General features: G+C 45.5%; 1 protein-coding gene across 1 annotated transcript in view; it reads left to right on the forward strand.

The window, feature by feature from the left end:
* CACNA1B (calcium voltage-gated channel subunit alpha1 B) overlaps positions 1-18711 on the forward strand; it is a 218663-nt gene that overhangs the window by 53583 nt on the left and 146369 nt on the right. Inside the window, exons 4-6 of the mRNA XM_058159704.1 lie at positions 1999-2090; positions 3935-4087; positions 4823-5007. Of these exons, the coding sequence (XP_058015687.1) occupies positions 1999-2090; positions 3935-4087; positions 4823-5007 (430 nt within the window). The remainder of the gene's footprint in view (positions 1-1998; positions 2091-3934; positions 4088-4822; positions 5008-18711) is intronic.

The following is an 18711-nucleotide window of genomic DNA, read 5'->3' on the forward strand; positions in this document are numbered from 1 at the left end:
ATCTTTTTTTCCTCCCCCCGTTGCTGGATTGATGGCTTCTGAACTCTTTGCCAATGATAGGAAATTCGGTTGATTCATATATATTTTTTCATAAGAACTTGCAGGGATAAAGTCTCCTTCGAGTCAAATCCAATTCCTGGTGCCTTGACGGATGTGTCCACGTTGTGTTCTTGACAACAATGGAGAAACGGTTGCCAGATTGGTTTTTTTTGTGGTGCCCGTGTGTTCTACCTTTTGAGATTTCCTGGTGGTGTCTCATCCAAGGCCTAGCCAGGCACAATGCTGTTTCCAAGTTCAGACAAAGTTACCTGCCGAGACCATAAGCTTTTCCCTCCTTTTTGAAAAATATAAATAAGCTCAATTGATAAATATGTTTAAAGTTGAGTCTATGGACCTGGTCTTCTGCATTTTGCACTTGGTTGTTTTCTTGCAGACTTCATCACCCAGCTACGTAACTTCATCGGGGCTAAATGATGACCTAGCACTGATGGTGTTACCTAGTTGGGCAATGAAATGTCTGCAAGAAAACAACCACATTCAGAGGGTACCATGTCAACCCTCAGCTACAAATATTCACCTTTATTGGTGAATATTCGTGCAGGACAGTCACCCCTAAGGCAGGGATGAAATTCACTTACCTTCGCTACAGATTCGCAAATGGGAGCACGCGCTTATGTGCGACACCTCTGCGCATGTGCAGGAGCTTCTCCGCCTGCGCAGAGCAACAAAAACGGGATGTGATGACATCTGGGCAGAGCCTCTTGCTACTGGCACTACCGGTTCGCTCAAGCCGGATAGAACCAGCTGCGTTTCACCACTGCCCTAAGGCCATCTGAGAACTATTGGGTCAGAGATGAGGAAGTTTGATGAGGAACATCTGGACCATGGATGTTTTGGTTGCTGCCAGGCGTTGTCGGTCATGAAAGACCAGGTCCATCCGTGAAGGTCCAATTAAATGGATTTGGAATCTTCTCAACTAATGCTTGGAACTTGCTTGGAATTAGACAGGGGATCCACAGAATTCAAGAAAGGTTGAACTTAGCTCACTTATGGCTAGGTAGGGATTCTAAGCTTATTCCTCTTTTGACTCCACCCCAGTTTCTGCCGTTCCTTCTCCTACAGCCATGTACTGTTTTACAAATAAAGGTGATGAAAAGAAAACGTCCTACTGCAAGCTTGAGATGAGTTCTTCTTGGAGCAAATGGTTGTTACTCCTTCAAATCATTCCCTGCCACTTGTCTGTCTCACATCCGGACTGGGAATGAGTTGGAAACAAGATCTTTGGGGTGTGACCAGAAAAAGGCTTGAGGGCCATCGTGAATAGGTGCAAGATCTTTAGTCCCAAGAGATGATACTGTGTCTCTCTGTCATGCACGAGAGAATTAGGGCCATGCTTTAAGTTCCAGTTCAGCTGATTTATTGCTCGTGGCTATACACAGGAATCTAGCCACCTAACAGTCAGCATTAAATTGGCACTAGATAAGAACCAATAAGTGGCTCAGTGGCTAAGACATGGAGCTTGTCGATCGAAAGGTCGGCAGTTCAGCGGTTCGAATCCCTAGTGGGATGAGGGGTGAGCTCCCGCGACTTGTCCCAGCTTCTGCCAACCTAGCAGCTTGAAAGCAGGTAAAAATGCAAGTAGAAAAAATAGGGACCACCTTTGGTGGGAAGGGAACAGCGTTCCGTGCGCCTTTGGCGTTGAGTCATGCCAGCAACATGACTATGGAGACGTCTCTGGACAGAGCTGGCTCTGCGGCTTTGAAACAGAGATGAGCACTGCTCCCTAGAGTCAGAAATGACTAGCACGCGTGTGCGAGGGGAGCCTTTACCTTTACCTAAGAACCAATAGAATTCAAGAAGAGTTGGACTTAATCTGTTTGTGGCAACATAATGATTCTAGGCTGATTACTCTCTTGACTCCGCCGGTAAGCTCTGCCTCTCCTTCTGCTACACTAATGCGATTTCTCTCTCTCTCTCTTTCTCTCTCGCCCTGGGTAGGATTCTGGCTACAGCTGGGACCCAGTTTGACCTTCGAACGCTGAGAGCTGTCCGTGTGTTGAGACCCCTGAAACTTGTCTCAGGAATCCCAAGTAAGTGGACGAGTGCGGTATAACTCTGATTCCAACTCTCATTGTGCTTTGCACCTTTGCATTCACAGAGGGCTAGAATCAGTGGTGTGGTTCAGCCAGTTTTAATATTTCTAATTCTTCTCAGAGAGGGGGGTGGGTGCTAAATTTCTACCGTCGGCTCTTGTGAGATTCAGCCTGAGCCAAGCCAAACCAAGGTGTGGATTTGAACTCAAGCTGGTGGAAATCATCTATTGCAATCATTGCAATAGATTTATTATCTATTGCAATGATTTTTTTTTTATTTGAATTTATATCCCGCCCTTCTCCGAAGACTCAGGGTGGCTTACACTGTGTTAAGCAATAGTCTTCATCCATTTGTATATTATATACAAAGTCAACTTATTGCCCCCAACAATCTGGGTCCTCATTTTACCTACCTTATAAAGGATGGAAGGCTGAGTCAACCTTGGGCCTGGTGGGACTTGAACTTGCAGTAATTGCAAGCAGCTGCTGTTAATAACAGACAGACTTAGTCTGCTGAGCCACCAGAGGCTATATGATTGCAATAGATAATGATTTATTTAACTGCAGTTAAAAAGGAAGAAACAGCTGCAATCACACATTGCTCCCAGAAGCACGAAGCTGAAGCCTGAAGATGACAAATGAGACTTCGTCGAAACGTCGCCAAGACACTTCCAATTTTACGCAGCAGAAAACCCGAATAACCAAAGACCTACATATATATATATATATATATATATATATATATATATATATATATATATATATATATATATATATATATATATGTTTTCTGTGGTTCTCGCGGGTGTTTGTGTATAGGTGTCTTTTTATTCGGGTTTTCTCCGCGTAAAATTGGAAGAAGAGGAAGGAAAAAAGGAAGAAACAGCTGCAATCACACATTGCTCCCAGAAGCACGAAGCTGAAGCCTGAAGATGACAAATGAGACTTCGTCGAAACGTCGCCAAGACACTTCCAATTTTACGCAGCAGAAAACCCGAATAACCAAAGACCTACATATATATATATATACATATATATATATATATATATATATATATATATATATATATATATATATATATATGTTTTCTGAGGTTTTCACGGTGTTTGTATATAGGTCTTTGGTTATTCGGGTTTTCTCCCGTGTAAAATTGGAAGTGTCTTGGCCGTTTCGTGAAGTCTCATTCGTCATGACAAATGAGACTTCGTCGAAACGTCGCCAAGACACTTCCAATTTTACGCAGCAGAAAACCCGAATAACCAAAGACCTACATATATATATATATACATATATATATATACACACACACACACATACATTTTAGCCTATATTTTATATTTTATACATATTTTAGCCTATATATATATGATATGTTGTTGTTTTTATGTAAATATTTTTTTTATTTTTTTTATTTGAATTTATATCCCGCCCTTCTCCGAAGACTCAGGGCGGCTTACAATGTATTAAGCAATAGTCTTCATCCATTTGTCTATTATATACAAAGTCAACTTTATTGCCCCCAACAATCTGGGTCCTCATTTTACCTACCTTATAAAGGATGGAAGGCTGAGTCAACCTTGAGCCTGGTGGGACTTGAACTTGCAGTAATTGCAAGCAGCTGTGTTAATAACAGACAGATTTAGTCTGCTGAGCCACCAGAGGCCCTATGTTTGCGTATACTGTTGTGACAAAATAAATAAATAAATCCACAGAGCGCTGGGGCTAGAAGTTAGCAATGTTTAAGGAACATCTGTATCCCTTCCTGAGATATTTTCTGGTTGGTCCAGGATCCAAGATCCTCCATGGACTGATTCTCTCTCTCTCTTTTTTTCTTGCCCAGGTTTACAAGTTGTCCTCAAATCCATCATGAAAGCAATGGTACCCCTCCTCCAGATTGGCCTCCTCCTCTTCTTCGCCATCGTGATGTTTGCCATCATCGGTCTGGAATTCTACATGGGCAAATTTCACAAAGCTTGCTTCTCCAACGAAACAGGTGGGTTTCCTGGGAGGACCAGTCTGACAAGATAGCTTTTCTATTTTAGTATAGATATTTTGTGACCTTCTGAAAGTCAATGGGGAAGCCAGATCCACTTAACGGCCATCTTACTAACTTAACAACTGCAGTGATTCCCTTATAAAACTGCGGCAGGAAAGGTCACCCAATGAGGCCAAACTCACTTAACAAATGTCTCGCTTAGCAACCAAAATATTAGCCTCAGTTGTGGTCAAGGAGCACAGTCTGTCTTGGGTCCTGCTTGCTTCCGGAGAAGAAAACTGTCAGTTTTGGAAGGCAATTTTCTTTTTGCTTCTTAACTGCCACATATTTTAGCTGGGGAAGTTGGGAGGGGGTTGTTGTTGGAGCGGTAGAAAGTTAGTCATAACAACATTCCGTATTCAAGGACTTTTGCCTGCATCTGACGTAGACTGCCTGAAGAATGTATCCAATTGACTGTGAAGAGTTGATTGGACAATGTGATGAACTTGTGGGTGTGGGGCAGGGCTGTGAGCTGTCAACTGGGTGTGGAAAACCTGGAAGCTTTCAGTTTCGGGTTCTCCCAGCTGTGCCAACATGACATCTCTAATAAATTGGGACTTTGAGGAACCTCAAGCCTCAGAGCTTTATTTAGTTGGGGGTGTTCCTTGGAACCCTGACAAAAACAATGGTTGAACTTCATAGGAAGTTGTTCTACCTTTCTGATGCCTTTTTTTAAAAAAAACATCCCTGCAGGTGAGAGACTGGGAGATTTCCCCTGCGGTGAAGACTGGCCCGCTAGGCGCTGTGAAGAAGGCACCTGCAAAAAATACTGGGAGGGCCCCAACTTTGGAATCACCAACTTCGACAATATCTTGTTTGCTGTGCTCACTGTCTTCCAGTGCATCACCATGGAAGGATGGACCGATATCCTCTACAACGTAAGTTCTGCTAGCACCGGATGAGCAAAGGCCATCTAATGAAGCACATACTATGGAAGGGAGAGCTATCTCCTGCTTAGGATCTTCCCACTTCAATATGTATTTGATAAGAACAAGAATACAGCCAAACGTATCTCTGTAGGAATGGTGTTCCACAGAGAGGGAGCTATCACGGAGAAGGTCATTCCTCTTGGTCTCGTTAATGGACCTCCCTTAAGAGAGGGGACCCATGACATTCCCTGCCTCCCATAACTGGTGGGTTGAATAGATATTACTGGGAAAAGATGGTCCTTCAGATAAAAGGGAGGGACCCACCATGAAGAAGATCTTTCTTCTTGGTCCCACTAAATGGATTTCTTAGGAGAGAGAATCCATAACATCCCCTGCCTCCCGGATCTGGTGGGTTGGGTAGATATAACGGGGAAAAGAGGTCCTTCAGATAACAGGGAGGAAGCCATCATGGAGAAGATCCTTCTTCTTGGTCTCAGTAGATGGACCTCTTAGGAGAGAGACTCTATAACATTCCTTGCCTCCTTGTTCTGGTGGGTCAGGTAGATATTACTGGGAAAAGATGGTCCTTTCTAAAAACCTGGTTGCAAACCATGTAGGCCAGAGAGACAGCAGAAGACTTGTGTTGGATTCAACGGGGTTCCTTTTTCAGGAACATGCCATTGAAAAGTTTTCAGGGAACTCATAATTCCTTTTTGTTGTTGTTGTTGTTATTTTTATGGGTTTTGATTCTCAGAGATCTCAAAACTATGTTCTGACGTTGGATAATACGGCTCAGCAGTGGGTTTCCAATATCCAATATTACCACCGGTTCACCGCGTGTGCTCGCTTCATGCACTCATGCCTTCTGCGCATGTGCCCGGCCTCAAAAATGTGCCTAAATAGGACAGCATAGAGCAGGGGGCAGGTGGGCAGAACCCACCTGTGATCTCTGCTACCGGTTCGCCCAGTACGAACCGGCTAAATACCGCTACAAACCGACTGAATACCAGTACCGGTACGAACCAGCTGAATACTGCTACGAACCGGCTGAATAACGCTACAAACCAGCTGAATACGATACAAACCGGCTGAATACCAGTACCGGTATGAACCGGCTGATACCGGTACCGGTACGAACCGGCTGAATACCACCTCTGATAAGGCTAGTCCGGCAAGTTGCAATGTTGGGCAAAAAAACTTCCTATCTATGGGATCTAGTTTGCTTTGTGCGAGAATCCACCAACTGGAGTATGTATGTATGTATGTATGTATGTATGTATGTATGTGTGTGTGTGTGTGTGTGTTTTATATATATATATATATATATATATATATATATATATATATATATATATATATATATATATATGTTTTCGGAGGTTTTCACGGGTGTTTGTATGTAGCTCTTTGGTTGTTCGGGTTTTCACCAGCCTGAAGATGATGAATGAGACTTCGTCGAAACATCGCCAAGACACTTCCAATTTTACATGGGAGAAAACCCGAACAACCAAAGACCTACATTTATTTATATATAATATATATATATATATTTTCCCAAGAGAAGTTGTTCTAAGTTCTAGAATTGGAAGGAGATGACACGTTTTTCCAGATCAAAATCCCTCCTCCCCTCTCCGAGTTGCTCCAGGCTTTCTCCATTTCAGATATATAATTTATGGTAAGTGGGGGGAGGGGAGAGAGAGAGAGAGAGAGCACGCAATTGAGCTACTGCTGCTGCTATGGTTACATAATTAGGAGTCAAATATCCTTTTCAGATTTACTGGAAAAACACTCACGGAGTTACTTATCGGATCCAGAAACAGCTGTACTATACGATCTGGGTGGGGGGGGTGGGGGGGTGGGGGAAAAGAAGGGTCTTTGGTTTCCCCCCCCCCTTCTACTTTATTGCAGTCATTAATCAGGCCGAGATATTTGTTTTTCAAGGGGGGGTGGGTGGGAAAGGGAGAAGTGTGCCTTAGAAGCCACTTTGCCAGTGGGCTCAATTAAAGAGCTACAGTAGAAAGGAAGGAGGGGGAGGGGGCTGCGGATATGAAGCTTTCTGCTTTTTTGCTATAGAATCTCACAGAACATGAAACAACAGCATTGGAAGGGACCTTGGAGGTCTTCTAGTCCGACCCCCTGCTCTAGAAGGAAACCCTATATCGTTGTGGACAAATGGTAGCCCCAAACTTCCCGTGCTGGAGCATCCACAACTTCTGAAGGCAAGCTGTTCCAGTGATTAGAATAGAATAGAATAGAATAGAATAGAATAATATTGGAATGAAGAATAGAATAGAATAGAATGGAATAGAATAGAATAGAATAGAATAGAATAGAATAATATTGGCATGAAGAATAGAATAGAATAGAATAGAATAGAATAGAATAGAATAGAATAGAATAGAATAATATTGGAATGAAGAATAGAATAGAATAGAATAGAATAATATTGGAATGAAGAATAGAATAGAATAGAATAGAATAATATTGGAATGAAGAATAGAATAGAATAGAATAGAATAGAATAGAATAGAATAGAATAGAATAGAATAGAATAGAATAATATTGGAATGAAGAATAGAATAGAATAGAATAGAATAATATTGGAATGAAGAATAGAATAGAATAGAATAGAATAGAATAGAATAGAATAGAATAGAATAGAATAATATGGAAATGAAGAATAGAATAGAATAGAATAGAATATTGGAATGAAGAATAGAATAGAATAGAATAGAATAGAATAGAATAGTCTTCTAGTCCAGTCCCCTACTCAAGCAGGAGACCCTATACCAATGATGGTGAACGTTTTTGGCACAGAGGGCCCAAACCGGAAGGCGCATGCATGCGTGACCACACTAGAATGCTGGAAACCTGATGACCAGCTGGTTGGTGAGCATGTGCGCCTCGGAAACCGGACAACCAGCTGGCTGAGCTGGGGCGATGGTGCACCTGTCCACAGAGAAGGCTCTGCATGCCACCTCTGGCACACTTGCCATAGGTTCCCCATCATGGCCTTATACCATCTCAGACAAAGGACTGTCCAGTCTCTTCTTAAAAACTTCCACTGACGAAGTTCCCACGATTTCCGGAGGCAAGCTGTTCCACTGGTTAATTGTCCTCACTTTTAGGAAGTTTCTCCTTAGTTCCAGGTTGCTTCTGTCCTTGATTAGTTTGCATCCATTGCTCCTTGTCCTGCCTTCAGGTGCTTTGGAGAATAGCTTGACTCCCTCTTCTTTGGGGCAGCCCCTGAGATATTAGAACATTGCTATCCCATCATCCCTAGTCCTTCTTTTCATTAAACTAGATATCAGTCTTAATTCTGTCCTCGAAGGCTACAAATGGATGGTCAAAGGAACATCTGAACTTCTCACCCAGTTTATTTTGGCAGGGTCACACTCGAAAATTAGCGGAGGTTCAGCCGTGTTGAATTCTTTGTTCCTTTGTTTTGTTGATTCGTCGTTTGGGAGCGGTGTTTGTTTTTTTCCCCCCTCGCTTTTCTGCTGTCAAAAGCAAGCCGAAAGCTTTTTACTCAAGTTTTCTCTGGGAAGCGAGTGTCTTATGCGAAGGGCAGACAGGTTAATGCATCGAGGAAGGTTTGAGGAGAAGAAGCATTTTGCTTTCTCGAAACACAAAACGAGGCCACAGAGGAGCGTTAGGAAAGGTTTCTGGGTTTGTAAGCCAGGCGGGGTTGGAAAAAAAAAAAGGGCCCACGAAATGCCCAGGCATTGTGGGGAGAACGGAAGGACAGATAGCCCGAGACCCTGGCTGCAATGCAACAATAGGATTAGAGATTTAAGTACTGATAGAAGAGAACATTTTGTAGCTCATGGTTGAAATAAGGGGTCTTTGATGGTCTCTGAGCTTGGTGGTTTTCTGCAGACGTTTTGTTACAAAACTAGGTAACATCATCAGTGGTAGAAGGGAAGGGAGTTTGTGTTGTGGCCTGCTGGTGGCCAGTGGAACTGGCAGCAGAGTCTGACAATGAGGAAGTTGGGGAGGAACTTGGGCCAGTCCTGGGGGCTGGGGAAAGCTCAGATGAGGGCTCTGCATCAGAGGCAGAGAAGGGGCCAAGGCGATCTGATAGTTTTGTGCAACCTCTGGAGTCTGACAGCAGTGAGGCAGAACAACAGTGGGAGCCTGTTCCCAGTATACGCAGGCCAGACGACAAGAACAATTAAGAAAACAGGGTCAGCTTGGGAGTAAGGCTTGGAGATGATTTGCCCCTCCCATGAGATATTAAAGAAGAGCAAACAGGACATGAGCTTTTGCAGAAGGCAATTAGTTCATCTGGCCGATTCAAGATTTGAAAATTCTGTTTGTGACTCTGTGCCAAGTTTGGCCTTGCCCTGCGTCTGGAAATTAGCTCTCTGGCAGCGTTCCACGGGAGATAGGTGGGCGTTGGTAACCTTCCTCTGAAAGACTGTTTATCAAGCCTTGCAGACTGTAAATGAAAGCAATTTACAGTCGTATAAATAAAATAAAAGAGGTTTTGTGGGACTAAGATAAATAAATAAATAAATAAATAAATAAATAAATAAATAAATAAATAAATGAGGAGGAAGAGGAGGAGAAAAGCAATGATGATTGTAAACTCTTTGAACTTGGTAGTTTTCTTGCAGATGTTTCATTACCAAACTAGGTAACATCATCAGTGCTAGAAAGGAGTTGGGTTTGGGGCGGGGAGAAGGAGGAGGAGGATCTGCTGCCTAGTTGGGTAATAAAACGTCCTCAAGGAAACCACCAAGCTCAGAGAGCACCAAGGACCCCACAAAGATTTTAAGTATTAGGAGAGTAGAAATCGGAATCTGCATGTTGCATCGTTAAGTCGATTCCAGCTTGAAAGATTCTGAGAGATTTTTTGGGAGGAGAGGAAACTGATTTATAGCAGACTAAAAACACCTTTCCAATTTTGCCGACCTTCCTTTCTGACTTAATTCATTTCCCTGAATGAGGAAGGCTTGCAAATTATCTTGTGAGCCTTAGCTTAGTTGGCTCTGTTTATTATTTTTTTCTGGCAATCATTAATCCTGTTTAGAATCTCCTGACATTTAAAGAGTGGCTGTAGACAAATAAGTTACTCTTTAACTCCATTGCTAATATTTGTATTTGTAAGGGAGAGAGGGCGGATTTTCAGGAAATTTCATTACGAAACAAAATAATTACCCCGCCTTTCTTTTTTACCAATCCCCCCCCCCCCGATCCTATTGCTCATTTTTTGATCCCTGTTGAGTAATCTAGAATAAATCGCATCGTTCCCACTCATAAGTAGACATTCTTGTGTAAAAACGGAGCTGAACGGAACTAGATAATACGTTGTCAAAATGTTCTATTAATGGGCTCCAATTTTCTAAAAGCATTTTTTTAGATTTACTGTTCTAAAGAGCTGCAGGAGGCTTTTGTTATTTGTTGGTTAAAAGTTTTCTTTGTGTGTGTATGTGAGAGAAAGAGAGAGAGACAGAGAGAGAGAGAGAGACAGAGAGAGAGAGAGAGAGAGACAGTTATCAAAAGAGGGCATCTAGCCTAGCCCATTATTCGGAGCAGTCCTTGATGGAGGCAGATATTTTTCTCTCTGGACACACTGAGAATATATCTGCTGAATAACACTCCGCACTGGCAATAGGAAGGGCATCCAGCCAGTAAATAATCTGCTAGCTCCATTCAGTTGCCCAGACTCCACCCTGCAAGAAATTATGGGATTCATTAAAAGAGGAAGATAGATAGATAGATGATAGATATCGCGGTGTGGCTCAGGCTGTAAGAAGCCTGTTATTAAAAACAGCTGCTTGCAATTACTGCAGGTTCTAGTCCCACCAGGCCCAAGGTTGACTCAGCCTTCCATCCTTTATAAGGTAGGTAAAATGAGGACCCAGATTGTTGGGGGGGCAATACAAGTTGACTTTGTATATAATATACAAATGGATGAGACTATTGCCTTACACAATGTAAGCCATCCTGAGTCTTCGGAGAAGGGCGGGATATAAATGTAAAAAAAAAAAAAAGATAGATAGATAGATAGATAGATAGATAGATAGATAGATAGATAGATAGATAGATAGATGATGGATGGATATATAGATATATAGATAGAAGATAGATGATGGATGGATAGATAGATGATATAGATGATAGATATAGATGATAGATAGATATAGATAGATGATAGATAGATATAGATATAGATATAGATATATTGATATGGTCCCCGATTTCAGAAAAAAGTGACTCTGAGGATCATTTCCCAATCATGGCTTATCATCTGGAGGATTCAGGTTCCTATCGATGCCTCTAGTTTTCTCACGAAGGTGCTACATTTGGTCTTTGAATAATGTGCTGTGAAATGTGGAAAGCTCGGGAGAAAAATAATAATTGAATGAAACCAGGGCCTCTGGTGGCTCAGACTGCTAAGACAGTCTGTTATTAACACAGCTGCTTGCAATTACTGCAGGTTCAAGTCCCACCAGGCCCAAGGTTGACTCAGCCTTCCATCCTTTATAAGGTAGGTAAAATGAGGACCCAGATTGTTGGGGACAATAAGTTGACTTTGTATATAATATACAAATGGATGAAGACTATTGCTTGACATAGTGCAAGCCGCCCTGAGTCTTCGGAGAAGGGCGGGATATAAATGCAAATAAATAAATGAATAAATGAATGAATAAAGAAAGAAAGAAAGAAAGAAAGAAAGAAAGAAAGAAAGAAAGTGGAGCTAGCATTTATTAATCCCTGTGGATTTGAGAGCCTTTTCTTTTCCTCCTGTGTTAAAACTTGGGGGGAACTCATCCAATTTCTATAAAGTTTTACTTGGTGCCTGAAATGACTTTAAAGCACCGATGATGTTACCTAAATTGGGTCATGAAATGTCTGCATGAAAACCGCCAACTTCACAGATCACCAAGGCTCCTCCTTTCCTCCTCCTCTTCCTCCTCCTGCTCCCTCCACACACCCCATGCCCTATACCACTGATGATGTTACCTAGATGGGTCATGAAAGGTCTGCATGAAAACTGCCAACTTCACAAGCACCAAGGCTCGCTCTTTCATTCTTCCTCCTCCTCCTCCTCCTCCTCCTCCTCCTCCTCCTCCTCCTCCTCCTCACCACTCCACACACCCCACTCCCTTCTACCATTGATGATATTACCTAGCTGGGTCGTGAAATGTCTACATGAAAACCACCATGTTCACAGAGCACCAAGGTTCCTCCCCTCCTCCTCCTCCTCCTCCTCCTCCTCCTCCTCCTCCTCCTCACCCCCCACTCCCTTCTACCACTGATGATGTCCCCTAGTTGGGTCACAAAACGTCTGTGAGAAAACCACCACATTCACAGAGCACCAAGGATCCCACAGTTCAATTCTGAGCTACAAATATTCTTTTCTATTAACTTTATTTTTTTTTTTCTTTCATTGCTGGCCAACCCAATCTCCTCTCCGCAACTCAGGAGCAGGGAAGATTAAACAAAAACATGTACGTGTGGTTCAAGACTAACCTTTCAGAGAGTTGAGGAACAAGGGGGATTGACAGAAGCATGAATTCTGTGCCATGATCCATCCCTGCCGAAATCTCACCCCAGAGGTACCTGGCGTTAGCAATTAATCTGAAGCTTTTCTGCTAATGGCCGGTAAAGCAGCAAAACCCAACTTGTTTAGGAAGATAAATAAAGAATGACTGTTAGTAGCCTTAAGGAAAGAATGAGGTGAGCAAAACTCCCGAGTCAGCAGAAGTCCTCTCTTTCTGCTACCTAAGCATCTGAATCGGCCCGATTGTGGAGGAAACAGTTCGATTTTTTCAGTGAAAATGGAGGTTTTTCAAATTAGGGGTTGGAATCAGGAGTGGGCTGCTGGGGGGGGGGGCTTTTCAAGGGTTCCGGAGAACCTCTAGCTAAGATTCTGTGCAGTTTGGAGAACTACCGAATCCCACTTCTGGCTGGCCCTGCCCATCCCGCCCCTCCTAGGAGTCCCCACACAGTCCATGCAGGTAAGTGCAGGGTGCACGCGGACGCTCGGAGAGGGCGCAAAACGGGCCACTGGAAGTTTGGGCCCGTTTCTGGCCTCCAAAGGGCCTCCAGAGCCTGGGGAGGCTGTTGTCCCCCTCTGTTCTGTCCCCCCTCACCTCCGTTCGAGCGATGGCACTAATTAGCCGGCACTATCAGCTCTGGCAGCAAAATAGCGAGCGTCTGCCAAGTGTCTCTGTTATCTCCCTCAACGCTGATGAGTCAACCAGGAACAAACAGTACTTCAGCTCTCAGTTAGCAGTTAATTTGCCTGCTACTAAGAGGCACAGCAGCTCTTGCTGCCTTTATATCCTGTGGGGTGTGGCTCCCTGACTCAGCACTTCCTAGGCCTGCCCCACCCCTGCTTCTGTTATTCCCGCCTCTCCTGCCTACAAAACCTAGGGTCCAGCCAGGCCTGATTGCCATCAGCTGGGTCTGGAGGCGTGGCCTGGGGGGGAAAGAGTCAGGGGACAGAGGCCTGGTTATCTCTTCCACCTGGCCTGCCTCTGGCTCCTGGAGCTGAGCCAGGGAAGCCGGTGCTCCCGAGGTAAGTCCTGATGGCCCTTCCCCCTCACTTTCCGAGTCACTTTCTGGCAGGGGGCCCGGCTTGGGGGGCGCAGACACAACACCCTCCCAGAAGCTTGAGGAAAGGCTCCAGAGCCCTGGGAGGACAAAAATGCCTCCCCATGGTGCAGGAGGCTGACTAGCCCACGCCCACCATGGCCACACCTACCCAGCAACCAGGCAGAGAACCCCTTGCTAAAATTTTTGAAGCCCACCCGTGGTTGGAGTCCTTATGAAAATGAACGAAGTGGAAAAATGTTCCCTTGAGAATGATGGTCCCTCAATCCCCCATTCCCAAGGATCTACTGGGGGAAGCAGCAGATAGGTTGTCCTCAAATAGAATGAGACTATTGCCTTATACACTGTAAGCCGCCCTGAGTCTTCGGAGAAGGGCGGGGTATAAATGTCGTGTCCCACTCCTCCGCTGACGGCTGGGTCCGGGAAATCCGAATCAGGCTTGCCTCTGCAGCTCTGCCCAAAGTCCTAGCAAAGTCCTCAGAGCAGGCAGGAGACCAGTAAGTGACTTCAGCAAGATAAGTTTGACTTTTGCCTGACTCAGAGACTGCCAGAAAGTAGCTCCTTTATATAGGCCATGGGGTGTGGCTCCATGACTCAGCACTCATTAAGGCCTGCCCTCCTTCCTCTGTTGCCTCCGCCTCTCCAATCTTCTGATGCGAGGGTCACTCCAATCAGCTGTTCTTGGGAGTAAACCCTCCTCAGGCTCACCTGCTGTGGAGGAGGGGGAGGGGTCTAGCTGCTCCGTTTGCCTGGGCATGGAGTCAGGGCTGGGGCAGGGAGATGCTCCTTCTTCTGCAGTTTGTGGGGGCATGGAGCCAGGACTTGGGCCGGAAGGCATACATTCCTCAGTGTTGGGGAGCAGGTAAGAAGGCCCCGGCTGCTCTGAGGGCGGGCAAGACACAACAATAAATGTAAACAAAAAAAAACACAAAAAAAATTTACAGCCATTCGTTTAGAGACCGTTTGGCATTACACCGGCACTGACCGAAGGTTGACATACGGCCGTTGTTTATTTTATTTTATTTATTTATTTATTAAATTTTTATACCGCCCTTCTCCCGAAGGACGCAGGGCGGTTTACAGCCATAATAAAAAAACAACAGCAAAATACACCTAAAAACATGATTAAAAAACTTATTATACAAATGGCCAAATTAAAACAATTAAAAATAAAACCCCGATTTATAAAATATTAAAACGTTAAAACTAATTAAAATCCTATTAAAAATCCTATGCCAGTCCTGCGCGAACAAACAAATAGGTCTTCCACTCTCAGCGGAAAGTCCGAAGGTCCGGCAATTGTCGGAGTCCAGGGGGAAGTTCGTTCCAAAGGGTGGGAGCCCCTACAGAGAAGGCCCTTCCCCTGGGGGCTGCCAGCCGACATTGCTTGGCGGACGGCACCCTAAGGAGTCCCTCTCTGTGCGAGCGTACAGGTCGGTGGGAGGTATTCGGTAACAGCAGGCGGTCCCGTAAGTACCCAGGCCCTAAGCCACGTTAATGGGTACGTTAATGTTCACACTTAACGACCTTTGCAGCATCTCTGTGGTCACACGATCAAAATTTGGATGCTTGGCCGCTGACTCATATTTACGACGGTTGCAGTGTCCCCTTTGGCGACCTTCTGAAAAGCAAAGTCAAGGGGGAAGCCGGATTTGCTTCACAACCGTGTGACTAACCTCACAAGGGCATTGATTCACTCAACAACGGACGTTTTGCTTCTCATCCCAGAGGCTTCTCTGTGTCAGTTGGGAACTGAAGAAGCTTCTGGGATGAGAAGCGAAACATCTTCAAGGAAAAACAAAAGCCAGTTGCCTTCTGAAGAACTGAAGAAGCTTCTTGGGTGAGAAGCGAGACGTCTTCAAGGAAAAACAAAGGCCAGTTGCCTTCTGTTGTGTCTTGTCCGCTCTCACCGCAGCCGGGGTCGGCTTATCTGCTCCCGAACACGGAGGAATATATGCCTCCCGGCCCCAGTCCTGGCTCCATGCCCAGACAAGCTGAAGAGGAGGGGACACCTCCCGGCCCCAGTCCTGGCTCCATGCCCAAGCAGGCTGCAGAGGAGGAAGCATCCCCCGGCCCCAGCCCTGGCTCCATGCCCAGGCAAACGGAGCAGCTAGACCCCTCCCCCTCCTCCACAGCATTTGAGCCTGAGGAAAGTTTACTTCCAACAACAGCTGATTGGAGTGACGCTCGCATCAGAAGATTGGATAGGCGGAGGCAACAGAAGGAAGGGAGGGGCAGGCCTTAATGAGTGCTGAGTCATGGAGCCACACCCCATGGCCTATATAAAGGATCTGCTTTCTGGCAGTCTCTGAGTCAGGCAAAGTCGAACTTATCTTGCTGAAGTCACTTTCTGGTCTCCTGCCTGCTCTGAGGACTTTGCTAGGACTTTGGGCAGAGCTGCAGAGGCAAGCCTGATTCGGATTTCCCTGACCCGGCCGTCAGCGGAGGAGTGGGACATGACACCTTCTGAAGTACTGAAGAAGCTTCTTGGGTGAGAAGCGAGACGTCTTCAAGGAAAAACAAAGCCCAGTTGCCTTCTGAAGAACTGAAGAAGCTTCTTGGGTGAGAAGTGAAACCTCCTCAATGAAAAACAGTTGCCTCCTGAATAAAAGCACCTTTGGGACAACCATGAACTGGGTGGTTGAGAATCCCCAGAGACCTCCGTCAGACTGATGGAGTTCCCAGCCGTTCATTCGGTCTGCTTATCCCTACCCTAAGGACAAATTCACCCGCCCTAAGTCAATATATTTGCCTTATAAGGGCCTATCACGTGCTTCCAAAACATTTCCTTGGAATTGCGAGCCTAGTTCAGCTTGGCCCAGGCAATTTCTCCTCCACTTGCCCGAGAAAAAGCAGAGTCCCAGATATGGGTGTGAGACAATGCTGCCCAGCTGCAAAGGGACTTGGCCGAGGAACGCCGCTCCCGATTGCGTTGAGAATGGATGCTGGAGGGGAACCAATTCCCAGAGCCAGCCGAGCAATTGCGAGTTGGCGCCGAGGTAGCCGAACTAATTGTACGTTCTTTTCAAACGCACTATGTATTGAAACAAATGCAAATTCCGATGGCCATCCGCTCAACGTTGATGTCAGGATAGCGATTCTCGAAACAGGGTTGGTTGGAACTCGGAAGAAGTTTTGGATCCTTGGAGCTGATCCTTTTTTTCTCATCATCTCCCACCTTCTTGGGCTCATCCTTCTAAAATCCGTCGTTGGCTTAACTGGCTACGGATGAGTTCTCCAAGGTCATTTCTGCAGCTTCTAACCATGGTGGCTTTTGACCCCTGCAAAATACGTTAAACCAGTCCAGCGTTTGAGCATCCATCTCAAACCAGACCTTCTTGATGGAACCAATCCACAGAGTCTTTGGACATCAAATGCCCCAACTGAAGGGTGAAATGCTACCGGTTTGGACTGGTTCTCCCGAACTGGTAGTTAAAAATGCTACCGGTTCGGGTGAACCAGTATTTCCGACAATCGGCTGGGCGATGATCAGCTGTGATGCGCAATTGACATTAGCTAGAATCGTCGGATTTCCTGCTTCTGGCTAATCTAAATCACGTGGCACAGTAGAGTCCACCCCCCTCACTGTTCTACTTTTGCAGATTCGGAAGGCTTCAAAATGTTCCTTTTTTAGCCCTGCGCATGATGCACACAAAGTGCGCACTTGGTAGCAGGTTCACAGAAACGGTAGCTGACTTCAGAGGATTTCACCACTGCCCCAACCTGATGGTTAGGGCCTATTTGATGACCCGGGGCACGGTATAGAGGCAACACAGTCAACTGATAAAGCAAACTGATACTGCTTCAACTTTCCCCCAATCGCTCCCACGTTTCTGGCAAGCCCCAGAGCAAAGTGATCTCTCACACACAAACCTCCAGCAGCCTCTGGCTGCAAGTAGTCCAGCACAACACTGTAAGCACAGTGGCTGCAAAGCAAGAAATCCAGCAGGGCAAAGAAATAAGTCAATGAGTCCAGGAAGCAAAGGACCAAGGCAATAAATCCAGGAAGCCAGAAGTCCAGGAAATGTCAAACGTTGGCAACGGCACACAACACTCCCTGAATTCAGCATTTGTTCCCGACAAATGCCCCTTCACCACAACGTCTCCTTAAGTCTCAGTCCTCAGGTGTGCCTTGTGAAGAGCAGCTGGGCGCTCTCCTCCCGAGTTGTTGGGTCAGCCTGCACTGTTCCTGCCTTCTCTCCACTCTCTGTGCTTGAGGATCAGGAGGGGGCGGTCCTTGCTCATCGCCTGAGCTCTGCCTCTCATGTTCATTGTTTAGCCTCTCTTGGTCCCCCCCTTCCTCCCTGCCTACAAGCCATCTCAATCCTGAAAGGCCCTGGCCTGACTCGGCCTGCTCCTCCCCGCATTCCTATGAAGCCACCCCTTCGATCTCCATCGGCTCCAGTTCTGGCTCATCTTCCTCCGCAGATTCAGGCTCCAACAGGGGAGGGGGGGCATGACAACCTAAATTTGGACCACCTTAGTGTTCGAGGGAGCAAAAATCGAGATGGGAAGGAAGGGAAACCTTTACAGGGCTTATTCCAAGTTCGCAGGCAAGTATAACGGAGATCCCATCTGTTTCGTGTAAGTAGCAGAAGACAGATTTGCTAATAGCGTTGTCAAAAGCGATCATCTAGTCACCCCGTCTAATAAAGGAAGACAAGCTCTATAAATTTCCAGACAAACACGGGGTGTTAAATCAGGGCCAAGAAGCCCCTTCGCTATAAATAACCAATTAGGGCACAAGGTTGACAGGCCCTTGTCCCAAATTCATTCCGCTAATGAGATTTAAGTGTCACTGTCGACTTGGCAGGTGGAAGGAGGAGGAGGTGTGGGAAAGGAGATCACCTGAGCACAGGGACACCGCTCCCCAAAAATAGCCTTGGGGAACTGTAAGCCCCTTTCCACATGGAAGGTAGTTCCCGAAACAAGATTAGGCCAGGCAGTATTATGTCAAGACGAAGACGGCTACCGGTGAAACACTGATCTTAGTGGCTACATGGATATAAATACGCCGTTCCCTTAGCAGCGGTCCCCTAAGTAGTTTGCATTGTCATCTTCTTGCAAGCTTCTTGTTATAAGAGAGCTGGAAGAGACCTTGAAGGTTGTGATGACCCAGGGCATGACACAAAGGCAACACAGCCA

Source organism: Ahaetulla prasina, chromosome 16 (assembly GCF_028640845.1).
Source record: "Ahaetulla prasina isolate Xishuangbanna chromosome 16, ASM2864084v1, whole genome shotgun sequence".
Classification (NCBI taxonomy): domain Eukaryota; kingdom Metazoa; phylum Chordata; class Lepidosauria; order Squamata; family Colubridae; genus Ahaetulla; species Ahaetulla prasina.